This window comes from Somniosus microcephalus, chromosome 1 (genome assembly GCF_052327205.1).
Source record: "Somniosus microcephalus isolate GS21.2 chromosome 1, FLI_Smic_1.0, whole genome shotgun sequence".
NCBI lineage: Eukaryota > Metazoa > Chordata > Chondrichthyes > Squaliformes > Somniosidae > Somniosus > Somniosus microcephalus.
Window position 1 is genome coordinate 410,564,489 of NC_140987.1, and position 26,687 is coordinate 410,591,175.

The 26,687-nt window shown below is 49.3% G+C and overlaps 1 protein-coding gene across 3 annotated transcripts in view; it reads left to right on the forward strand.

Moving 5' to 3' along the window:
- The window catches only part of zc4h2 (zinc finger, C4H2 domain containing), a 55,419-nt gene that overhangs the window by 24,472 nt on the left and 4,260 nt on the right, over positions 1–26,687 (forward strand). For all 3 annotated transcript variants that reach the window (XM_085998963.1, XM_085998954.1, XM_085998945.1), the window contains 2 exons: positions 644–816; positions 12,777–12,939. In XM_085998963.1, coding sequence (XP_085855089.1) covers positions 644–816; positions 12,777–12,939 — 336 coding nt within the window. The remainder of the gene's footprint in view (positions 1–643; positions 817–12,776; positions 12,940–26,687) is intronic.

The window sequence follows — 26,687 nt, forward strand, 5'->3', positions numbered from 1 at the left end:
TGGCTGCTGCTTTGAAGCAGCATGGTGCTGTATGAGTGTCATGCCAAATGAGAAGGCACTGAGCAGTAATAGGCATTCCTTATATGGAGGGAAGGAAAATCTGAGGGCAAGTCATCTTGGGCGAATTCACATGGCAGGAGGTTGGTCAAGTCAAATCACCAATAGGCAGTCAGCAACTTGATAACTCCCCTATGGCTCATCTAGCTAAGGAGATGAGGAGCTGAGCCATGCCACGAAGGTCTAAGGTTCAATCCTCACCTGTGCTGAGTTTGCTGATGTCATCTCAGGCTGTGTGGTTAGGATATTAAGATTTGGTCTTGGAGCCCTTGGATTAGTAAGGGAACAAATTAGCACGGATTCCCATTCCTGATGACTATCGAATGACCCTGCTGGAAAATGTGTGTATGGACCTGAGGGCAGGATCAGGCTCAGCTATGGCACCTTGTGCAGATGAATATCCCACCAACATTCATTAGATTCACACATGAAGAATAGCTACCTAGGCAAGATTTTAAACAGCTCCCAATGCATGTGGAACCATACCCCAATACCCATTAGGAGATGACTCCGAGAGAAAAATGGGGGTGGAGGGAAAGAAGTTGATTGGTTTGTTTCAGTTAATAGATTTTTTCCCCTTTTGTAGATGGAAAACACAATAAAACAATCTGAAAATGACTTAAATAAACTTCTTGAATCTACAAGACGCCTGCATGACGAATACAAGCCTCTTAAAGAACATGTGGATGCTTTGAGAATGACTCTGGGTTTGCAAAGGTTACCAGACTTGTGTGAGGAAGAAGAAAAGCTTTCCCTTGAGTAAGTATCTTTGATTTGATGGGGTATCATTTTTCGGCATTTACTGTTTCATCCATTTGTTGAAGGTTAAAAGCACAATTCCAGTGTGAAATGGGTTTGGGCAGTCTGATCCGAATCACTGCAAAAAAAAACTCACTTTAGACACCAAGTATGGCTGGTGTTAGCGGATTGCTTAGCGGTTACCATTGCAACAAAGGGTTGTTAGTTGGCGACAATAACTCTACTTAAGGTTCACGCACAAGCGCTTTTTAATAATGACAAGCTTTGTTACTGTGACTGACGTGGTCTTCCATTTATATTAAACTAGCTGGAGTGCCCGGCGGTGCCGAGGGTTTTTTGAGGGCATGTTATGAAAAAAGTAGAAATAACTTTTATATATACAGGTAGACTACCCTTTATCCGAACTTCCGAAAACCGAAACCCTCTAAAAACCGAAGGTTTTTTCGGTCAGCGTAAGTTGTGCGCACGACATGACCAGAGTGGCGCACGACTTACGCTGAGCAGAGGGTCAGCGTAAGTCGTGCGCACGACCCCCCGCCGACCCCCGCCGACCCCGACCCCCCAACCCCCCCCGCGGACCCCCGCCGACCCCCCCGCGGACCCCCGCCGACCCCGACCCCCGCCGACTTACGCTGAGCAGAGGGTCAGCGTAAGTCGTGTGCACGACCCCCCGCCGACCCCCCCGCGGAACCACCTGACTCTCTTCCAAAGGCTCGAAAGCAACGAGAGCTCTGAGCCCGCGGCGGTGCCGGCCCCTGTTCCGACCGAGCACGACGACCTGTTGGTGGAAATGCGGAACTTCATTGCATTCCAGGCTAGCAGCGACGGACAAGCCACGACTGTGGACCCCCCCCGCGGACCCCCGCCGACCCCCCCGCTGACCCCGACCCCCGCCGCCCCCCCCCCGCGGACACCCGCGGACCCCCCTGTGGACCCCCGCCGACCCCGACCCCCCGCCGACCCCCCCCCCCCCGCGGACCCCCGCCAACCCACCTTCCGAAATCCGAAATTTTCCGAAAACCGAAACACGGCTGGTCCCGAGGTTTTCGGATAAAGGATAGTCTACCTGTATATAAATGAGTTTGTCTGTCTGTCTGTCTGTGTGGGAAGGAGAGAGAGGGAAAGAGAGAGGGGGAAGGAGAGAGAGAGAAAAGGGGAGGGAGAGAGAGGGGGAAGGAGAGAGAGAGACTGGGGGAGAAGAGAGAGACGGGGGGGAGAGAGAGACTGGGGGGAAGAGAGGGAGAGAGGGACTGGGGGGAAGAGAGAGAGAGAGACTGGGGGGGAGAGAGAGACTGGGGGGAAGAGAGAGACTGGGGCGGAAGGATATATATAAATGAGTCTGTCTGTGTGGGAAGGAGAGAAAGAGAGGGGGAAGGAGAGAAAGGGGGAAGGAGAGGGGGAAGGAGAGGGGGAAGGAGAGAGAGAAAGGGGAAGGAGAGAGGGGGAGAGAGAGAGGGGGGAAGGAGAGAGAGAGACTGGGGGGAGAAGAGACGGCGGGAGAGAGAGACTGGGGGGAGAGAGGGACTGGGGGGGAAGAGAGAGGGAGAGAGGGACTGGGGGGAAGAGAGAGAGAAACTGGGGGAGAGAGAGACTGGGGGGAAGGATATACATAAATGAGTTTGTCTGTCTGTGTGTGGGAAGGGGAGAGACAGAGGGAAAGAGAGAGAGGGAAGGGGAAAGAGAGAGGGGGAAGGAGAGAGAGAAAGGGGGAAGGAGAGAGAAAGGGGGAAGGAGAGAGAGAGAGAGAGAGGGGGAAGGAGAGAGAGAGAGGGAAGGAGAGAGAGAGAGAGAGGGAAGGAGAGAGAGAGAGAGAGGGGGAAGGAGAGGGGGAAGGAGAGAGAGAAAGGGGAAGGAGAGGGGGAAGGAGAGAGAGAAAGGGGAAGGAGAGAGGGGGAGAGAGAGAGAGGGGGGAAGGAGAGAGAGAGACTGGGGGGAGAAGAGACGGCGGGAGAGAGAGACTGGGGGGAGAGAGGGACTGGGGGGGAAGAGAGAGGGAGAGAGGGACTGGGGGGAAGAGAGAGAGAAACTGGGGGAGAGAGAGACTGGGGGGAAGGATATACATAAATGAGTTTGTCTGTCTGTGTGTGGGAAGGGGAGAGACAGAGGGAAAGAGAGAGAGGGAAGGGGAAAGAGAGAGGGGGAAGGAGAGAGAGAAAGGGGGAAGGAGAGAGAAAGGGGGAAGGAGAGAGAGAGAGAGAGAGAGAGAGAGGGGGAAGGAGAGAGAGAGAGGGAAGGAGAGAGAGAGAGAGAGGGAAGGAGAGAGAGAGAGAGAGAGGGAAGGAGAGAGAGAGAGAGAGGGAAGGAGAGAGAGAGAGAGAGAGAGGGAAGGAGAGAAAGACAGCGAGAGAGAGGGAAGGAGACAGAGGGAGAGAGGGAAGGAGAGAGAGACAGAGAGAGCGAGGGAAGGAGACCGAGGGAGAGAGAGACAGAGGGAAGGAGAGAGAGAGAGAGAGGGAAGGAGAGAGTGAGGGAAGGAGATAGAGAAGAGAGGAAGACACCCCGGGGAAGGGGCTGGACTCAGAGCCCGGGGCGGCCGCCATTTTGTGAGGCCGGCGGGAAGTTTGAATTACGGCGGCCGAAGGAAGAAGGCGAGCTCTCCCTCCCTCTCCCACCCCTTCACTCTTTCCCTCCCTCACCCTCTCTCTCTCTCTCTCCCCCTCCCTCCCCGCTCTCTCTCCCCCTCCCTCCCCGCTCTCCCTCCCTCTCTCTCCCTCCCTAGGCCCCGCCCACGACCCGGAGCCCCCGTGCGCTGCCGCTCACCTGCTCGCTGGGCGGGGAGGAAGAAGGGAATGGCGCCGAGTCTCTTGGTTGGGCTGACCCCCGCACGCTAGGCCCCGCACACGACCCGGAGCCCCCGTGCGCCGCCGCTCACCTGCTCGCTGGGCGGGGAGGAAGGAGGGAATGGCACCGAGTCTCTCGGTTGGGCTGACCCCCGCATGCTAGGCCCCACCCATGACCCGGAGCCCCTGTGCGCCACCGCTCACCTGCTCGCTGGGCGGGGAGGAAGGAGGGAATGGCGCCGAGTCGCTCGGTCGGGCTGACCCCTGATGGCCGCGAGGGTGAGAGAGCGGGGGGGGGAAGGGGAGAGAGAGAGAAATTCCTGAATCAATACTAATGAATCAACAATTTCCCCACCTCCATTACCATTTTTTTTAGCTTCAGGCCCAGCCGGTCTTTAATGGCCGCCACTCACCTCAGCTCAGCTCCCGCTCGGCAGTTTGAAGGATTAGGCCCCGCCCACAAATGCCATGAAAAGCCCCCCGTGCCCCCGTAGGATTGGTCAACTATCACGTCACTCAACGCTAATGAGCGGTAGGATTGGTCAACCGCTAATGAGCGGATTTTGTCCGTTTTTTGAATGTTTTTGTATACTGTCCGAACAATTTTTGTCTGACCAAAAAGTAAATACGCCTATGAGACTCCCCTAATCATAAGCTTTCTTTTGATATAACATATGTGTAGTTACGCTCTATAACTTTTGAGTGATGCCCCGGACAGACAGACAGACAGACACCACGATCCTTTTTTTAAATTATATATATAGAAGATGACATGCAAATAATACAACCTGGTTCCCAGGCTCCGACTACCTCTGAGCATGCTCCCCGGCCCAAAAGAACAACACAGCTCCTGCTCCCACCCTGCAGGCCCTCTGTGTGGCTGCATGGCTCCAGATCTCGAGAATGCTCTGGCTTAAAGGGAATCTAGTTCTATTTTTATACTATACTACAACCTTGGTCTGTGCTTACGTACTACGTAGATTGCACGTTTAGCTGAGGCAGCATTTTTAGATGTTTACCCAGCTTATGGCCGCGATTTACCCTACCTCGGCGGATCCGAAGCGGGTGATGTTGGTGGCGGGTCTCGGCCCCGCTGCTGGCTCCATTCCGGCCTCCGAAGTGACTTTCCGATGATTGGACTTGTTAAGCCCGCCCAGTGCGTTTCCCACCCAGTTGAAGGAAGCAGGTCTGATGGTATTATTTTGAGGCGTCATCAGCCAGTTTCCTTAATGGGACAATGTCAAACTTTAATTTGACATTTGTGCTGTCAGTATTCTACAACATTGAGGTGTTGCAAACACTGCCAAGCACTGCACAGAGGTGCACGGCTGCACCTAGGCTCTCCCATGACTCCCCCCATATGCTTATGGAGGGAGTCACAGTACGCAGGGAGGTTCCCTTCCCTTCCCATGGGTGGAAGAGATCTCCCCAGGACACCAATGCAGTCTGGTTGCACATTGCACAGGGGGGCACAAGCAGGGATGTCGTCAAGAGGACCAGGCTGCAGTGGCGCAAACCTTTCAATGATCTCAGTAGATCACGAAACGTTACTGCAAAGCCACACTCAACCTTATCCTGCTGTGCCACACATCACTTTGCGTTCCCTACACTACTCCTGCACATCCTTACACCAACTTACCTTGCACCTCAACCCATCCTTCTCTGTCTACATTATCATATCCCCATCTCACTAGCCACCCCTCACACTCATCCTTATGCAATCATACCAACTAACAACACACAAGGGTAGGCACTTGGGTGTTTTAGCTAATGTTCATGTAAAGTTTCTGTTAATGTGCTGTCAAACATTGAAATCTTTATTTTCAACACTTTGCGTTCTTGGACAGATCTGTGTGCACCTTTGGAAGTGGCTTAGTGAGTTGCAGTGAATGGTGAGACATAATGGTACCCCCCACAATGGTGATGCATGTGAAAGGAATGGCTTGGTCATTGTAGGGATGCTTTATGTTGTTAGTGTGGGGTGGTGTCAACCTAGTGCATCATGTGGCAGCCAGGGTGTACAGCGTCAAGTGAAGTAAATCTGGCTGTGGTGAGGCCATCCCTGGCCTCCCGGGCAGCAGTGTGGTCGGGTGTTGATGCCCTCTGTCCTGTGCAGCATCAGTTGATTGCGGAGAAGGTTGGTGCTGATGTTGGTGCTGCTGGTGTTGGGGTTGATTGAGGTGGGATTCTGAGGACCAAGGTGAGAGTATCATTTGCACCCATGCTGATGGAATAGATGACAGGTGAAGTACAAATGATAGAAGCGATCTGTCTATGGTGGAAGAGGTAGTGAGGTCAGACTGGATGGAAACTTGTGTAAAGACTTGCAGCATCCTGAATCTGTAGTGGAAATGCAGTTTAGAGAAGTTAGTGGTTAAGGGAACATGTCTCAATCAGCTGGGAGCTTTGACTTGACATTTGAAGCTGTCAACTCATCAGCTGATTCAATGGTCACTGACCTCCCGCCTCAGCTTCACAGACGAGGTCTAGGCACAGCAGGAAACCTGTCAAATCCAAAAAGCTGGGAAAAAACCATTGATAAGTGGCTGTAAACAAGCCACTAATGATTTTAACTGCCTTCCCCGCTGCTGCGTGTTGGGTCCGCTCAGTGTTGCAGACCCGACATTGGGAAAGTCCAGTATGCACATTTTGACAGTGGGTTGCCAACCCACTGTCAATCATTTAAAATTTAACAGCTGACCCATCACCCATCTCGTCCGCTGAGCACTGGCAGAATTCTGGCCTATATCTTTCAGCCTTTGCCTCTGAGCTGCAAACTTTGTTTATAGTACAGTAAGTGTGTAGACTAAATCCTATCTCCCTGTGGTATGTGCTGTCTTGGAACTGTCGGTTGTTCATATATAGAGATATAAGACTAAGATTTCCCTTTCACCCATATTGCTGTAATAATACAAACCTAAATGAAAGGATGCTGGGATAGCTTGACTAACTAAATCTCTTAAAGCAGTCGAACAGCTGGTGTGAGAAATGTGACATTGCTGCAGTCGGGTGGGATGGAGACTCGTTGAGGTGGATCTCTCTACTGCCTCTGTGTTGTCAGACTACTTGTCCAACATCCAGTCTTGGATGAGCCACAATTTCCTCCAGTTAAACACCGGGAAGACCGAAGGCATTGTTTCCGACCTCCGTCACAAATTCCATACCATTGCCACAGATTTCTTCCCATCCTAGCCACTGTCTCAGTCGGAAGCAGATTGTTCGTAACCTTTGTGTCCTATTTGACCCCAAGCTGAGCTTCTGCCTTTATATGCTCTCCATTAAAATGATCGCCTACTTTCACATTTGTGACATTACCCACGTACGCGCCTACCTCAGCCCATTTTCTGTTGAAATCCTCATTCATGCCTTTGTCATCGTGTCTCGAGTAATACAATGCGCTCCTGGCCAGCCTCCCACCCTCCACCCTCCATAAACCTCCGCTCATCTAAACCTCTGTTGCCTGTATCCTATCCCACACCAAGTCCTGCTCATCCATCGCATCTATCTTACTTTGGATCCCGGTCCCTCAGTGCCTCAAATTTCTCCATGGCCTTGCCCCTCCCTATCTCTCCAGCCTTAAACCTTCCCCACCCACGCCCCCCTCCCCACCTCACCAGCCCGCCCTTCAAACTCTCTGACCCTCTGAGTCTGGCCTCTTATGTTGGCCAACCCTCCTCCCCACCCCCCCCCCCCGACCCAAACCACCACCCGCCCCTCCCCACACCTCCCCGCCTCGGTCGTCCCACCATTGGTAGCCATATCTTTCAACTACCTAGGCCCTAAGCTCTGGAATTCCCTTCTGAAATCCCTCCACGTCCCCTCTCATTTTAAGACACTCCCTAAAACCCACCTATTTGACCAGATTTTGGTCACCCCTCCTAATATCTTTCTTTGGCTCAGCGTCCATTCTTTTTTGATTATACTTCTATGAAGCATCATAAGACATTTTTCTATGTTTAAGGCATTATATGCAAGTTCTTTTCACTGTAATCTATCATCAATGAACAGGTTAAAGATAGAAAACTAGTTTTATTGTACTGTGCCATAAAGCAGTACCATTTGGCCCATGCTCATAAACCCCTCAAACGCTCCTTAACAGCTGAGTATGTAGAGGCATTGCCCAGTATGACATTGTGGTAAACCACTGTTATTGTTTTCATTGTCGTTCACTACTGTTATCGTTATTGCACATTGTTACCTCTTGCTACTCACTGTGTACCAATGCATGCCTCAGCTGGCTCCGCCTACATGACCTGGTATAAAGGTGGCTGCCCGGCAACCCACTTCCTTCTTGGAACCAGTCGTCCACGAGAGGCATGCTCTGTTCTTTAGTTAATAAAAACCTTTTCATTACTTTCCTAATTCATCGCCTTTTATGGAGTAATTGATAAGCGTATCAATTTTATTAACTAAAAGTAAAATGTCCGGAACTGAGCAGCAACAACAGCAGGCGTTGCTGCGAGCCCTCAGACCAGCATGCCTGGATCTCGACCCCCAAGCGGCGGGTTCATCTACCAATTTCGAACACTGGCTGAGCTGCTTTGAATCCTTCCTAGAAGCCTCCGCCGTGACATCGGAGGAGAACAAATTAAAAGTCCTGACCGCCCAGGTGAGCCCTCAAGTATATACACTCATCCGGGACGCTACTACGTACACGGCGGCTCTCGACCTGCTAAAAGGGCAATACACGCGCCCAGTGAATACGATTTACGCCAGACACCTCCTGGGATCCCGCAGGCAGCAACCGGGGGAATCGGTAGAGGCATTTTTACGGGCGTTACAGACCCTCTGCAGGGACTGTGACTGTAAGGCGGTAACGGCTGCGGCGCACGCGGAGGGACTTACCTGTGATGCCTTCGTTAAGGGCCTCCAGTCCGACTACTCCCGGCAGAGACTGCTCGAAAGCAAGGAGCTCGACCTGAAGACGGCCGTAGCCCTCGCGCTCTCACTAGATGCGGCCCACCGAAACCTCGAAGCATACACACGTAACGGGGCCGCGCCATGGTCATCGCGACCTTGGGACATGGGACCGCCGCCCCCGGTACCAACTACTGCAGCGATGTCCCGAAAGCAACCGGGACCGCCGCCCCCGGTACCAACTACTGCAACGATGTCCCGTAACCAGGCCCAAAAATGCTATTTCTGTGGCCAGTTAAAACACCCCAGAGCGCGCTGCCCGGCGAAGACCGCTACCTGCTCTGGCTGCGGAAGAAAGGCCATTACGCCAACGCCTGCAGAGGGAAACCCGCGAATGCCAGCAGCGCCGCGTGTGAACCGTGGGGGCAGCCATCTTCTCCGCCATTTTGTGCACCTCCGGCCGCGTGGGGATCGGAATCATGGCCGCCGCCATTTTGCCCGCCGCACTCAACCGCCAATTTGTCTCCGGACTCGACCACCGTCTCGTCGGACGACCATATCAGCTCACTCAGCCATACACTGGCCTCCGTTACGCTGGATCAAGCCCTCCCTCATCATCTGTCCAGGTCCATGATGGACATTACGGTAAACGGCCGCGCCACTACTTGCCTGTTTGACAGCGGGAGCACGGAGAGTTTTATTCACCCCGACACGGTGCGTAGCCACTCCCTCACGGTCCTGCCAACACGCCATCGGATTTCTATGGCGTCCAAGTCCCATTCAACGGACGTCGGCGGCTACTGTGTGGTGACCCTTTCGGTTAGGGGCACTGAATATAAAAATTTTAAACTTCTTGTCCTGCCCCGTCTTTGCGCTGCCGTTCTGCTAGGGTTGGATTTTCAGTGCCACCTCAAAAGTGTCACATTGGCATACGGTGGACCCCTTCCCCCACTCACAGTCTGCAACCAACAGCTTTTAAATTGCCCGCTGCGCACCACTTGCAGCCTTTCCACACTCAAAGTCCCCCCCCCTCCCTTGTTCGCTAACCTCACCCGTGACTGTAAACCCATCGCTACCAAGAGCAGGCGGCACAGCGTCGGGGACAGAGCTTTTATTAGCGCTGAGGTGGAGCGACTCCTGAAGGAGGGTATTATCGAAGGGCGCACCAGCCCATGGCGAGCCCAGGTTGTAGTCGTTAAGACCGCCGATAAACGCCGCCTGGTCATTGACTACAGCCAAATCATAAACCGGTACACCCAGCTGGACGCATACCCCCTTCCCCGCATATCTGATATGGTCAATCAGATTGCGCAATACAGGGTATTCTCCACCATTGACCTTAAGTCAGCATACCACCAACTCCCTATCCGCCATGAGGACCGCCAGTATACTGCCTTCGAGGCAAACGGCCGCCTCTACCACTTCCTTAGGGTCCCCTTCGGCGTCACCAACAGGGTTTCGGTCTTCCAAAGGGAGATGGACCGGATGGTTGACCAGAACGCGCTGCAGGCCACCTTTCCCTATCTGGATAACGTCACCATCTGCGGCCACGACCAGCAGGACCATGACGTTAATCTAGCGAAATTCCTCCGTACGGCCCAGCGGCTGAATCTAACATACAATAAAGAGAAATGTATGTTTCACACCACGCGCCTTGCCATCCTCGGCTGCGTAGTGGAGAACGGAGTCATCGGGCCCGACCCCGACAGAATGCGCCCCCTTATGGAGCTCCCCCTCCCCCACTGCCTAAAAGCACTGAAGAGATGCCTGGGGTTTTTCTCTTACTATGCTCAGTGGGTGCCCAACTATGCGGACAAAGCCAGACCCCTCATCAAGTCCACCTCCTTCCCCCTGACATCAGAGGCGGGTGCTGCCTTCACTCTTATCAAGAGTGATATTGCGAAGGCCACAATGCACGCAGTGGATGAGTCCATCCCTTTCCAAGTGGAGAGCGATGCATCCGACTTCGCCCTAGCTGCAACCCTTAACCAGGCGGGGAGACCCGTGGCCTTTTTCTCAAGGACCCTCCAGGGCCCCGAGATTCGACACTCCTCTGTCGAAAAGGAGGCCCAGGCTATTGTGGAAGCGGTGCGACACTGGAGGCATTACCTGGCCGGAAAACGATTTACCCTTCTCACTGACCAGCGTTCAGTTGCTTTTATGTTCAATAATAAGCAGAGGGGCAAAATCAAGAACGACAAGATCTTGAGGTGGAGAATTGAACTTTCCACCTACAATTACGATACCTTGTACCGGCCCGGGAAACTCAATGAGCCCCCAGATGCTCTATCACGAGGTACATGCGCCAACGCGCAAGTTGATAGACTGCGGACCCTCCACAATGACCTCTGCCACCCCGGGGTCACCAGATTCTGCCACTTCATTAAGTCCTGCAACCTGCCCTACTCCATCGAGGAGGTCAGAACTATGACCAGGAACTGCCAAATCTGTGCCGAATGCAAACCGCATTTTTATAGGCCAGACAGAGCAAGCCTGAGCAAGGCCACTCGCCCCTTCGAGCGCTTGAGCATCGACTTTAAGGGGCCCCTCCCTTCCTCTGACCGCAACGTGTACTTCCTCAACATTGTTGATGAGTACTCCCGTTTCCCGTTTGCCATCCCTTGCCCAGACATGACCAGTACCACGGTCATCAAATGTCTGAATGACCTCTTCGCCTTGTTCGGGTTCCCCAGCTATATACATAGCGACCGGGGCTCATCTTTCATGAGCGACGAACTTCGTCAATACCTGCTCGCGAGAGGTATTGCTACGAGCAGGACCACCAGCTACAACCCCCGGGGGAACGGCCAGGTGGAAAGAGAGAACGCGACGGTTTGGAAGGCAGTCCTCTTAGCCTTAAAATCTAAGGGCCTTCCGACCTCTCGCTGGCAGGAGGCCCTCCCTGCGGCGCTCCACTCCATCCGGTCACTGCTTTGTACTGCCACTAATGCCACCCCTCATGAGCAACTGTTCGTTTTCCCCAGGAAGTCCACATCGGGAACCTCGCTACCGACATGGCTGACTTCTCCTGGGCCCGTCCTACTGCGGAGGCACGTGAGGACCCATAAAACAGACCCCCTGGTCGAGAGGGTGAACCTCCTACACGCCAACCCCCAGTATGCCTACGTGGCATACCCAGACGGGCGGGAGGACACGGTCTCCATACGAGACCTCGCACCCTCGGGCGCCCCTGAATCACCACCGTTATTATCCACCACTTCTCCCAACCCAACCCCTGTAGACGGCATGCCGGAGCCCCAGGACCCTTCGTCAACCACTCAGACACCAGACTCGACGTTGGATACTGCAGCACCGCCGCCGCTGCTACGACGATCAGGACGACATACAAGGCCTCCTGATAGACTTACCTACACAAACTTTTAGTACACTTCACCCCGCCGGACTCAATTTTAAACAAGGGGTGAATGTGGTAAACCACTGTTATTGTTTTCATTGTCGTTCACTACTGTTATCGTTATTGCACATTGTTACCTCTTGCTACTCACTGTGTACCAATGCATGCCTCAGCTGGCTCCGCCTACATGACCTGGTATAAAGGTGGCTGCCCGGCAACCCACTTCCTTCTTGGAACAAGTTGTCCACGAGAGGCATGCTCTGTTCTTTAGTTAATAAAAACCTTTTCATTACTTTCCTAATTCATCGCCTTTTATGGAGTAATTGATAAGCGTATCAGACATTAAGCTATACAGATGAGAAACTCCCAAGTCCAATTCCAATTCTACGCTGAGTTAGCTGATCTCAGCCAGGCCAGCAGTTGGAACATTATAATTGGCCTCAATGCCCTTGGCATAAGAAGGGGATAATCAGGGTTCCTGCTTCTGATTGCTCTCCATGCTGATAAGTACAAGTATGGATTTTGGGCAAGGACAGGATCAGGCCCGGCTGTGATGCCCTCTGAATAGGTTGTCATCTTTCACTGTCTAAGCTCTCAGATGAAGAATGGTCTCTTGGGTAAGGTACTGGAGGATTGCCGGCAGCCATATAAACGTATCCCAGCAAGAATTGGTGTCTTTAGGGGAATGTTTGTGAATTTGGCTTTAGAAAGTTATATGCCCAGTGCTTTTGGATTTCCGGAGTGTGGAAGATGAATGCAGGATAGCCACACTAGAATTGTTGTTGGTAATAACTGCCTGAATATTTAGGTGACCGCTAACTTTTTAATTTTGTACTAACCTCTGATATTACCTGAGAGCCACTTAAAATCATAGAAATTTATGGCATAGAAGGAGGCCATTCACCCATCGTGTCCGTGCTTGTTTGACAAGGTCCGTCGGTAAGATTTTCAATATTTTTGCTGTTTAGTTACTTTGAGAAGCAGAAAGCAGAATGGCAGACAGAACCTCAGGAACCACCTATCCCAGAGTCACTTGCAGCAGCTGCTGCTGCTGCCCAGCAACTCCAGGTGGCCAGGAAACAGGACGCTCGGCAAACAGCCACCTTCCGGCAGCAACCACCTCCTATGAAGGTAAAGTTGATAAAAAGTTTTTCATGACCGTTTAATAAATTGTCTAAGACCTTTGTTCAAATTCTGCCTCACAGTGCAGCTATTCTGTCACTTTGTTTATGTTGTGAAAAACAGTTTCAGGTCCGGACTGGACACCCGAGCACACCAAAGGCAAGCGATGTGTGACCTCCCTCCGCTCCCTCCCACCACCGTTCCCCTCCCACCCCCAGCTCCAGAAGGCCATCTCGCACCACTTTGAGCTTCTGTTGACTGCAGTACAACTCCTGTCCCGTGCAAAGCCACATTTTAAAAATGCCTAGGCTGTACATTGAATTGCCTGGAAATGTTTTTGTTAGGGCAAAGCAAACACTTCCACTGCTCTCGCCTAATGTAAAAATATTAGCCGCTGGTAGTAATAAGGCATTAAAGCTTATTAGCCTATGATTTATTTATTTTTTATTAGCTCCTGGGATGTGGGCGTCATTGGCAAGGCCAGCATTTACTGCCCATCCCTAATTGCCCCTGAGAAGGTGGTGGTGAGCCGCCTTCTTGAACCCCTGCAGTCTGTGTGGTGAAGGTACTCCCACAGTGCTGTTAGGGAGGGTGTTCCAGGCTTTTGACCCAGCGACGATGAAGGAACAGCGATATATTTCCAAGTCAGGATGGTGTGCCACTTGGAGGTGAACTTGGAGGTGAAGGAGTGCCCATGCGCCTGCTGCCTTTGTCCTTCTAGGTGGTAGAGTTCGTGGGTTTGGGAGGTGCTGTCAAGGAAGCCTTGGCGAGTTGCTGCAGTGCATCTTGTAGATGGTACACACTTCAGCCACGGTGAGCTGGTGGTGGAGGGAGGGAATGTTTAAGGTGATGAATGGGGTGCCAACCAAGTGGGCTGCTTTGTCCTGGATGGTGTTGAGCTTCTTGAGTGTTGTTGGAGCTGCATTCATCCAGGCAAGTGGAGAGTATTCCATCACACTCCTGACTTGTGCCTTGTAGATGGTGGAAAGGCTTTGGGGAGTCAGGAGGTGAGACTCTCGCCGCAGAATACCCAGCTTCTAATCTGCTCTTGTAGCCACAGTATTTATGTGGATGGTCCAGTTAAGTTTCTGGTCAATGGTGACCCCCAGGATGTGGATGGTGGGGGATTCAGTGATGGTAATTCCGTTGAATGTCAAGGGGCAGTGGGTAGACTCTCTCTTGTTGGAGATTGTCATTGCCTGGCACTTGTGTGGCACGAATGTTACTTGCCACTTATCAGCCCAAGCCTGAATGTCGTCTACGTCTTGCTGCATGCGGGTATGGACTGCCACTTCTGACCTTATGATGGAGGGAAGGTAATTGATGAAGCAGCTGAAGATGGTTGGGCCTAGGACACTGCCCTGAGGAACTCCTGTAGCGATGTCCTGGAGCTGTGATGATTGGCCTCCAACAACCACAACCATCTACCTTTGTGCTAGGTATGACTCCAGCCAGTGGAAAGTTTTCCCCCTGATTCCCATTGACTTCAATTTTACTAGGGCTCCTTGGTGCTACACTCGGTCAAATGCTGCCTTGATGTCAAGGGCAGTCACTCTCACCTCACCTCTGAAATTCAGCTCTTTTGTCCATGTTTGGACCAAGGCTGTAATGAGGTCTCGAGCCGTGGACATGGTGGAACCCAAACTGGGCATCAGTGAGCAGGTTATTGGTGAGTAAGTGCTGCTTGATAGCACTGTCGACGACACCATCCATCACTTTGCTGACGATTGAGAGTAGACTGATGGGGCGGTAATTGGTCGGATTGGATTTGCCCTGCTTTTCGTGGACAGGACATACCTGGGCAGTTTTCCACATTGTTGGGTAGATGTCAGTGTTGTAGCTGTACTGGAACAGCTTTGCTAGAGGTGCAGTTAGTTCTGGAGCACAAGTCTTCAGCACGGCAGGCGGGATGTTGTTGGGGCCCATAGCCTTTGCTGTATCCGGTGCACTCAGCCATTTCTTGATATCACGTGGAGTGAATCGAATTGGCTGAAGACTGGCTTCTGTGATGGTGGAGACCTCAGGAGGAGGCTGAGATGGATCATCCACTCAGCACTTCTGGCTGAAGATGGTTGCAAATGCTTCAGCCTTATCATTTGCACTCACGTGCTGGGCTCTGCCATCATTGAGGATGGGGATGTTCATGGAGCCTCCTCCTCCCGTTAGTTGTTTAATTGTCCACCACCATTCATGATTAGATGTGGCAGAACTGGTTGTGGAATCGCTTAGCTCTGTCTATAGCATGCTACTTCCACTGTTTAGCATGCATGTAGTCCTGTGTTGCAGCACCCCAGGTTGGCAACTAATTTTTGATGCTGCTCCTGGCATGCTCTTCTACACTTCTCATTGAACCAGGGTTGATCATGTGGCTTGATGTTAATGGTAGCGGGATATGACCATGAGGTTACTGATTGTGGTGGAATACAATTCTGCTGCTTCCCATGGCCCACAGGTCCTCATGGATTCCCAGTTTTGAGCTGCTAGATCTGTTCCGAATCTATCCCATTTAGCATGATGGTAGTGCCGCACAACACGATGGAGGGTGTCCTCAGTGTGAAGATGGCACTTTGTCTCCACAAGGACTCTGCAGTGGTCACTGCTACCAAGACTGGACAGATGCATCTGTGACAGGTAGATTGGTGAGGATGAGGCCAAATAGGTTTTCCCCTCGTGTTGGTTCTCTCACCACCTGCCGCAGGCCCAGTTTGGCAGCTGTATCTTTCAGGACTCGGCCGGCTCGGTCAGTAGTGGTGATACCGAGTCACTCTTTGTGATGGACATTGAAGTCCCCCACCCAGAGTACATTCTGTGCCCTTGCTACCCTCAGTGCTCCTTCGAAGTGGTGCTCAACATGGAGGAGTACTGATTCATCAGCTGAGGGAGGGTAGTAGGTGGTAATCAGCAGGAGGTTTCCTTGCCCGTGCTTGACCTGAAACCATGAAACTTTGTGGGGTCCGGAGTCAATGTTGAGAACTCCCAGGGCCACTCCCTCCCGACTGTATAACCACTGTGCCACCTCCTCTGGTGGGTCTGTCCTGCCGGTGGGACATAACATACCCAGGGATGGTTATGGAGGAGTCTGGGGCATTGGCTGAAAGGTATGATTCTGTTAGTATGAGTATGACTCTGTCGGGTTGTTGCTTGACTAGTCTGTGGGAGCTCTCCCAATTTTGGCACAAGTCTGGAGGAGAATTTTGCAGGGTCGACTGGGCTAGGTTTGCCTTTGTTGTGTCCGAAGTCGGTGCCGAGGCCGGTGCTGGGTGATCCATCTGGTTTTATTCTTATTATTTTTTTCTGTAGCAGTTTAGTACAACTGAGTGGCTTGCTAGGCCATTTCAGTGGGCCTTTAAGAGTCAACCACATTGCTGTGGGTCTGGAGTCACATATAGGCCAAACCAGGTAAGGACGGCAGATTTCCATCCCTAAAGGATATTAGTGAACCAGATGGGTCTTTACGACAATCCGGTAGTTTCATGGTCACCATTATTGATACTAGCCTTTTCTTATTCCAGATTTATTTAATTAACTGAATTTAAATTCACCAGCTGCCGTGGTGGGATTTGGATCATTAGTCCAGGCCTCTGGATTACTAGTCCAGTAACATAACCACTATAACACCATTCCCTGTATTAGTAAACAATGGAGCACTTGATTTCTTTATGATGTGGAATATGAATTAATTGTGCGGTTGATAGTTGGCAATGAATCTGCATTTTACTCCATGTCTTGGTGTGCACTGCTTCATTAAGCCACTGAATGGGTCCTGTACAAACAATCCGCCAAATGATGACAAATTAAAACATTTATTAATTTTTCTTCCCTTCTCCCTCCTCTCTTGAAAGTACAAATAACGACATATGGGTATGATCTTGTGGCCATTACAGAAACATGGCTGCAGGATGACCATGACTGGGAATTAAACATACCAGGTTATTTAACAATCAAGAAGGACAGGCAGGAAGGGAGAGGAGGTGGGGGTGGCTATGTTAATAAAGGAAGGAATCACTATATTACAGAGAAATGATATTGGGTCAAAGGAGCAGGATAGTGAAACAGTTTGGGTGGAGATAAGGAATAATAAGGGGAAAAAAACACTAGTGGGTGTATTCTATAGGCCTCCGAACAGTTGCAACTCTGTTGGACGGAGTATTAATCAGGAAATAGTTGAGGCTTGTAATAAGGGAACAGCTATAATTATGGGGGATTTTAATTATCATATTAACTGGACAAATCAAATTGGGTAGAGCAGCCTTGAGGATGAGTTCATTGAGTGTATTAGGGATGGGTTTCTTGAGTAGTATGTAACTGAACCGACCAGGGGGCAAGCAACCTTAGATTTGGTCCTGTGTAATGAGACAGGATTAATTAAAAATGTCCTAGTAAAGGATCCCCTTGGAATGAGTGACCATAACATGGTTGAATTCCATATTCAATTAGAGGGTGAGAAGGTTGGATCTCAAACAAGCGTGCTAAGCTCGAATAAAGGAGACTATGAAGGTATGAGAGCGGAATTGATTAGAGTGGACTGGGAAAATAGATTAAAGGGTAAGACGGTACATGATCAGTGGTGTACATTTAAGGAGTTATTTTACAACTTCCAAAAAAAATATATTCCACTGAGGAAAAAAGGGTGTAAAAGAAAAGATAGCCATCCGTGGCTAAGTAAAGTAATTAAGGATAGTATCCGACTAAAAACAAGGGCATATAAGGTAGCCAAATCTAGTGGGAGGATGGAAGATTGGGAAGTCTTTAAAAGACAGCAAAAAATAACTAAAAGATTGATTAAGAAAGGGAAGATAGATTATGAAAGTAAATTAGCAAAAAATATAAAAACAGACAGCAAAAGTTTCTATAGTTATATAAAAAGAAAAAGGGTGGCTAAAGTAAATGTTGGTCCCTTAGAGGATGAGACCGGGAAATTAATGGTGGGAAACATGGAGATGGCAAAAACACTGAACAATTATTTTGTAATAACAACAGAAAATGCTGGAAAAACTCAGCAGGTCAGGCAACATCCGTGGAGAGAAATTTGAGTTGACGTTTCGGGTCGAACCCTTCTTCAAAACTTTTGTATCAGCCTTTACAGTAGAGGACACTAAGAATATCTCAACACTGGACAACAGGGGGCTCTAGGGGGGGAGGAACTAAATACGATTAAAATCACTAAGGAAGTGGTACTTGGTAAAATAATGGGACTCAAGGCGGATAAATCTCCTGGACCTGATGGCTTGCATCCTAGGGTCTTGAGGGAAGTGGCGGTAGGGATTGTGGATGCATTGGTAATAATTTTCCAAAACTCCCTGGACTCAGCAAAGGTCCCGGCAGACTGGAAAACTGCTAATGTAACACCCTTATTTAAAAAGGGTAGTAGGCAGAAGGCTGGAAACTATAGACCTGTTAGCCTAACATCTGTGGTTGGTAAAATGTTAGAGTCCATTATTAAGGAAACAGTAACGGGACATTTGGATAAACATAATTTAATAGGACAAACTCAGCATGGTTTCATGAAGGGGAAGTCATGTTTGACAAATTTGCTTGAGTTTTTTGAGGAAGTAACATACAGGGTGGATAAAGGGGAACCAGTGGACGTAGTGTATTTAGCCTTCCAAAAGGCATTTGACAAGGTGCCACACAAAAGATTATTGCTTAAGATAAAAAATCACGGGATTGGGGGTAATATTCTGGCGTGGGTGGAGGATTGGCTCTCTAACAGAAAGCAGAGAGTTGGGATAAATGGTTCGTTCTCAGATTGGCAACCAGTAACTAGTGGTGTTCCGCAGGGGTCAGTGCTGGGTCCCCAACTCTTTACAATCTATATTAACGATTTGGAGGAGGGGACCGAGTGTAACATATCAAAGTTTGCAGATGATACAAAGATGGGACGGAAAGTAGTGAGTGAGGAGGACATAAAAAACCTGCAAAGGGACATAGACAGGCTAAGTAAGTGGGCAGAGATTTGGCAGATGGAATACAATACTGGAAAGTGTGAGGTTATGCACTTTGGCAGGAAAAATCATAGAGCAAGTTATTATCTTAATGGCAAGAAACTGGAAAGTACTGTAGTACAAAGGGATCTGGGGGTCCTGGTGCACGAAACTCAAAAAGTTAGTATGCAGGTGCAGCAAGTGATCAAGAAGGCCAATGGAATGTTGGCTATTATTGCTAGGGGGATGGAATATAAAAACAGGGAGGTATTGCTGCAGTTGTACAAGGTATTGGTGAGACCACACCTGGAATACTGCATACAGTTTTGGTGTCCATACTTAAGAAAAGACATACTTGCTCTCGAGTCAGTACAAAGAAGGTTCACTCGGTTAATCCCGGGGATGAGGGGGTGGTCATATGAGGAGAGGTTGAGTAGATTGGGACTCTACTCATTGGAGTTCAGAAGAATGAGAGGCGATCTTATTGAAACATATAAGATTGTGAAGGGGCTTGATCGGGTGGATGCGGTGAGGATGTTCCCAATGATGGGTGAAACTAGAACTAGGGGGCATAATCTTAAAATAAGGGGCTGCTCTTTCAAAACTGAGATGAGGAGAAACTTCTTCACTCAGAGGGTGGTAGGTTTGTGGAATTTGCTGCCCCAGAAAGCTGTGGAAGCTACATCATTAAATAAATTTAAAACAGAAATAGATAGTTTCCTAGAAGTAAAGGGAATTAAGGGTTACGGGGAGCGGGCAGGAACTTGGACATGAGTCTAGGTTCGGAATGGCCATGGCCCTGTGGGTAGTGGAGTGGGCCCAGGGGTCGTGTAGCCTGGTTCTGCTCCAACTTCTTGTGTTCTAATTCTGTGTTAGATTTCAGGAGATGGTTTTATTCCTGTTCCTGGCTGGGGTGGAGATCGCCTTTACAGAAGGTAAGTACTGTAGAAAATATAGGGACAGAGTGATCTCCTGGAAGAATTTTGATCGCCTGGATGGGTCGGAGAGGAATTTCCCAGATTTTTTTCTCCCAAATTGGCCATTGGGTCTTTTATCTGGTTTTTCGCCTCTCCCGGGAGATCACATGGGTTCGGGTGGATGGAGAGTGATAGAAGATTTGAGGTTAGGATCAGATCAGCCATGATCTTGTTGAGTGGTGGAGCGGGCTCGAGGGGCCGATTGGCCTGCTCCTGCTCCTGTTTCTTATGTTCTTCTTATGTTCTAACTCATGCTGGAGTATGCTTCCATAGCCATGGAGTCTAGCTCAAAGGGCCATTCTTTAACTGTGAGTCTAGACAGTGGCAGTGACCCTGGAGAGCATCAGTGATCAATTTTGTGCTCACCCAATTTCCACACACTTGCACTTTCCAGCAGGAGTTGTTGGATATTAAACATAAGTGGGAGCCCTGGGCAATATTCCTCCTCTATAGTCTGGGGTGCTGAGGCCAGTTGTCACATCCCGAGAGCCCTCTGGCTCAGCACAGCACAGTCTAGGAATGAAATCTGAGACCTTCTGCTTTGCATGGCTTAATGCTACAGTATGCATCCTCCTACTCACTACATCATCAAGACAGCTCTGGGTGTCCTTGTGCACCAGTCGCTGAAGGTAAGTATGCAGGTGCAGCAGGCGGTTAAGAAGGCAAATGGTATGTTGGCCTTCGTAGCGAGAGGGTTCGAGTACAGGAACAAGGATGTCTTGCTGCAGTTGTACAGGGCCTTGGTGAGACCACATCTTGAGTATTGTGTGCAGTTTTGGTCGCCTTATCTGAGGAAGGATGTTCTTGCCATGGAGGGAGTGCAGTGAAGATTCACCAGACTGATACCTGGGATGGCAGGAATGACGTATGAGGAGAGATTGGGTGATTGTGCTTATACTCGCTGGAGTTTAGAAGAATGAGAGGGGATCTCATTGAAACTTATAAAATTCTGACAGGACTAGACAGACTAGATGCAGGAGGGATGTTCCCGATCGCCGGGGAGTCCAGAACCAGGGGTCACAGTCTAAAGATAAGAGGTAAGCCATTTAGGACAGAGATGAGGAGGAATTTCTTCACCCAGAGAGTGGTGAACCTGTGGAATTCTCTACCACAGAAGGCAGTGGAGGCCAATTCATTAAATATATTCAAGAAGGCGTTAGCTATATTTCTTAAGGCTAAAGGGATCAAGGGATATGGGGAGAAGGCAGGGACAGGGTACTGAATTTGGATGATCAGCCATGATCTCATTGAATGGCGGAGCAGGCTCGAGGGGCCGAATGGCCTACTGCTCCTATCTTCTATGTTTCTATGTTTCTAAAACATTGAACTGAAAAGGATTTACCTATGGGGAAAAAACTCTTATGGTTATAACGGAAATTGTTACTGAGATTTGACAGTGAATACTTGCAATCACATGATCGATCAGGGTGATGAAGACCATTTATCACATTCTATCTGATCCTTCTAGAAAGGACCCCAGTTTCCCCCATCACAGTACACAACTGTTTATTTAATGATTGCAGCGTTTTGTTTCCACTGTCTTCCAAAGAAGTCCATTTTGCGTGTTGGACACTGTGTGCAAGCTTTCTCCGTGAGGGATAGCACATCCAAAAACTGTGATTCTTGACCAGTAAAGACTGAGTAGAAGTGCCATTGCCCTGTCGGCACAAGTTTTTTGAACAACCATTGAATTAGAGCAAATGGAGGGAAAAGGCACACAGAAACTTGAAAATGAGAGGCCATCCAGTTTCCGTGCTGAAGTTTCTTTTGTTGTGGAGCAAATGCTTGGAAGTTGGTTGCTACCCAAGAGGCAAAGCGGTCCATCTCGGTGAAGCCCCAATTCTGGAATATTTGTTGAATCACCATGAAGTGAGATTAAACAGTGAGGTGATGAAGTGCATCTGCAGTCTTCTTATGGATTCCCTCTAGGTGTTAGGCAGAAAGAGTATTGTTCTAATCGAGACACTAATGAGCCGTGAGAGCAGCATCTAGTTAGAGGGTTTGAGATCAGTTTTTGGGTCTTTAGGCTAGATACTTTTTCGCTGGTTCAATATCTCTCAACACTTCCATAAGCACACCTTCATTCCCTATGACCCAGAGTGTGCCTTTACCTGTCCTATATCTAGGTGGGTAATTTTTAGCGCGCCCAGGGGTTGAACAGATAATCCTCTTCACTGTATCACATGCCCACTCATGATTTTCTTTGAAAGTGGTAGAATAGAAGCGTCACTGGACTGGCTTAGACTAAAGACTGCCAAACAGACACATAAACACTAAATGGATAAGTGAACAATATCAATGATGTATTGTAAATTTACAGTAAATAGAGTGGCATCTGCTGTGCTAAACTGCAATGTAAATTAGATCAGACACAATTCTTTGAATATTCACCTTTATGTGGGGATTTAGTGCTAACTATCCACCGAATCTCAGGTCTTTCTATCTCTTTCTCTCTGGCTTCAGACTGACACTCAGTTTAAACAAGGCAGGTTGAGAAATACTTTTCAAAACAAAGGGACAGGTGAGATTTCATCATGTTTCTATTAAACTCCAAAAGAGCTGCCAATCAAACATGTATATACAGTATTAATATAGCCACAGGATACTTCTATTGAATTGAAATGCTTGGCCTCTCCCTTGGACACCTGGTCAGACACAACCTCTATATATTGATGGTTGAAAAGAAAGCATTCATGGGCACACCTAATCCATCAATTTTTGTATGTAGGGACTTGTCATCCAGAAGAGTGCAATCCTGGATAAATTTTGTGATTTATTGGAACCAGAACATGAGGAATTGTGCTAGTGGGATATCTGAGAAGTGGCAGTGACCAGAGGAGGAACATCCCTGGCCTTGGTTAAGAAAGGAAGAGGGCTATTTGTTAAAACTTCCAAACTTAAATCGATGAAGGAATCAATAGGTGTCTCTGATGCAGCACAGGGAAGCAATAAATAAGGTAAATATCTTGAATAGCCACCTTTAGTATTTTGGGAGAAACTGCCTGAGGAGGCTTCTTATAGAAATTAATATGGAGTAAGAAAGAAAGAACAAACTTTCATTTATATAGTGCCTTTCGTGAGCTCAGTTGCTTCACTGCCAGTGAAGTAATATTGGTGTAGTCACTGTTGTGATGTAAGGAAACGTGGCAGCCAATCTCACAAACAGCAATGATGTTTTAATGATGACGGTTGAGGGATAAATATTGGCCAGGACATCGGGAGAACTCCCCGGGGGAGAAATTGGGTGGAGCCGCAAACGGGGCGCCAAGCTCGCCTGGGCGCCGGATTTAGCGCAGCGTTTGGAGCAGTAGCGATCGCCGGAAATTCAGCTTGGGCGCCCCAAGAGGGACCGAGTGCAACATATCCAAGTTTGCCGACGATACAAAGATGGGAGGGAAAGCAATGAGTGAGGAGGACATAAAAAACCTGCAAAAGGATATAGACAGGCTAAGTGAGTGGGCAGAGATTTGGCAGATGCAATATAATGTTGGAAAGTGTGAGGTTATGCACTTTGGCAGAAAAAATCAAAGAGCAAGTTATTATCTAAATGGAGAGAAACTGCAAAGTGCTACAGTACAAAGGGATCTGGGGGTCCTGGTGCATGAAACACAAAAAGTTAGTATGCAGGTGCAGCAGGTGATTAGGAAGGCCAATGGAATCTTGGCTTTTATTGCAAGGGGGATGGAGTATAAAAACAGGGAAGTCTTGCTGCAGTTATACAGGGTATTGGTGAGGCCACACCTGGAATACTGCGTGCAGTTTTGGTTTCCATATTTAAGAAAAGATATACTTGCTCTCGAGGCGGTTCAGAGAAGGTTCACTCGGTTGATTCCGGAGATGAGGGGGTTGACGTATGAGGAAAGGTTGAGTAGGTTGGGACTCTACTCATTGGAGTTCAGAAGAATGAGAGGCGATCTTATCGAAACATATAAGATTGTGAGGGGGCTTGATCGGGTGGATGCGGGGAGGATGTTTCCACTGATGGGTGAGACTAGAACTAGGGGGCATAATCTAAGAATAAGGGGCTGCGCTTTCAAAACTGAGATGAGGAGAAACTTCTTCACTCAGAGGGCAGTAAATCTATGGAATTTGCTACCCCAGAGAGCTGTGGAAGCTGCAACATTAAATAAATTTAAAATGGAGATAAGACAGTTTCCTAGCAGATAAGGGGATTAGGGGTTACGGGGAGAGGGCAGGGAAGTGGACGTGAGTCTAGGTTCGGATCAGCCATGATCCTATTGAATGGCGGAGCAGGCCCGAGGGGCGGTATGGCCTACTCCTGCTCCTACTTCTTATGTTCTTATGACACGGGGTGAGGCTCGAGGCACTCCGCGTCCCTCTTTGGGCGCTGAAACTGAATATCGCAGCGCAACATGCCGCAGCGCCATGCGCTGCGGCACGGCGCGCTGCGGTACTGCAGGCCTTCCTCCCATTCTTAAGGGGGAGGGGCCTGCACCAGCACGATCAGAGATCGCGAGTGCCGGCAAAAGAGCCCGGCACCGAGGAGAAGTGCCGGGCTCTCGGAAAACAGCCGGCAATGCTGCGGGGGGCGATCAGGAGGTCGGGGATGGAGGTGCTGGCAGGCAGACGCCGGAAAAAACAGCCGCCCCGCACCTCCACCTTAATTTGCGCCACTGCCGCCACAGGAAGGCCCCGTGAACCGGGCGCCATTTGCGAACGGCGCTACAGAGGCGGTCGCTGCCAAATATTAGCGCCCCAGCTAAATATCGCGGGAGGCGCGGCCAGTGGTGCTAAAGCCACTGAGTGCCCTCTTTAGGCGCTAACTGGTGGTGCAGCCCACCGAATTTCTAGGCCCCCATCTCTTCTTTTGAATAGTGCCGTTTAGCCTTTTACATCCACCTGCCAGGATTGACGGGATTTTGTTTAACATCTCATCTGAAAGACGGCACTTCCAACAGTGCTGAACAATGTCCCCCCTAATGTTTTTTAAGGGGATGCGCGGTCCATTCACAGTTTAGCGCATACGCAAAACTTAGCATTGGCGAAATCGGTTCCGCGCAAACGGCTGCGTGACCACGCAGCTTAGACGGAACATTGGTGCTGAACTCCCTCAGTACGACACTGAAGTGTCAGCCTGGATTATATGCTGAAATCTCTGGAGTGGGGCTTGAATCCTTGACATTCTGACTGAGGTGAGAATGCTACCACTCAGCCAAGGCTAACACCTAGGAAAAACATCTTTGAGGATCTAGTTCACTTATTCACCCTGGAGTGACAGCAAGGTTCTTTTAAGTTAACCTCCGAAACTTGCCTAAGAAACTGTATGGACTGAAACAGAAGAGATACCCAAAGGCTAGATGATGTCACAACAGATGGGAGGGATTTAGTAGAGTGATTACTGTCATCGTCAACCTGGGGACGATGGATTTACACTACTTTTTATTTGTGAAGTGCAGGACCACTCGGTGATGTCATGAAGTTGTTTTTTGAAGTAATAAGAGACTTGGGTGACAGTGTTTGCTCTGGATCCAGTACATCAACAACAATAAATGACATTTGTATGGTACCTTTAAAGTAAAAATAAATCCCAAAGTACTTTACAAACGGGCGTACAGAAAATAGATGCTGAGAAAAGGAAAGATTAGGAGAGGCAACATTAAGTTTGGCTGAAGAAATAGGTTTTTAAGGGAGGCGAGAGAGGAACAGAAAGGTTGACAGAGAATCTAGGTGGTTGAAGGTTGTGCACCAATGGTGGGGTGAGGGAAGGAAGGATAGTCAGAGGAATAGATTGTGTGGGGGTGCAATATAGGGCTGTAGGAGTTTATAGAAATAGAATGGGAAAGGCAATCAAGGGATTTAAAGACAAGGACAAAGATTTTAAATTGAAATCACTGGGGGATAGGGAGCCAGTGTAGGTCAGTGAGGACTGGGATGATGGGTGACGGGGACTTAGTATGGGGCAGGGTAAATGCAGCAGAGCTTTGGACAAGTTGGCGTTTATGGACGTTGGAAGATGGAAGGCCAACAAGGGGAGTATTGTAGTTGATTCTGGAGGTGATGAAAGCATGGATAAGGATTTCAACAGCAGTGTGTTGTAGAGGTGGAAATAAGTAGCCTTTGTGATGAAGAGCATTTGGGATCTGTAACTCAGTGATTGAACAGGATACCCAGGTTGCGAACAGTGTGGTTCAGCTTGAGACTGTGGCCATGGTGGGGGTCGGGGGCGCTGGTGGGCGGAGTTGGAATCAATGGCAAGGGAGCAGAGTTTGTGGTGGGGCTGTAGATGATGGCTTCAGTCTTCTCGATATTGAACTGGGGGAAGATATGTCTCATCCAAGATTGGAAGTTGGACAAGCAGTTTTGACAATGCCATGGCAATCAAGGTGTCAAGAGAGGAGTTGCAGAAGTAGAGAGGGGCGTGGATACATGTGGAAACTGACCCTTTGTGGATGATGTCATTGAGAGCAGCGTGTAGATGAGGAAGAGGCGGATAAATCCTTGGACCCTGGAAGTGGTGATGTGGCGGAGTAAAGAGAAGCCATTGCTGGAGATGCTCTGGCTGAACTTGGATAGGTAGGACTGGAACAATGTGAGGGCAGTCTCAAAGAGCTGGACAGCAAAGGAGAGGCATTGGAGGAGAATGGCACAGTCAACTGTATTGAGTGCTATGGAGTGGTCGAGAAGTACAAGGCGGATAAAGACATCACAGTCACCGAGGGTGTTGTTTGTGATTTTGGTTAGGATCATCTCTGCACTGCAAAAGGAAGAAGCCTGACTGAAAAGACTCACAAAATTTTATGGGAGAAATGAGCTCAGAGATGAGAGGTGATGATATATTCAAGTGTCTTGGAGAGGAAAGGCAGGTTGGACATGAGTAGTAGTTGGCGAGGATGGA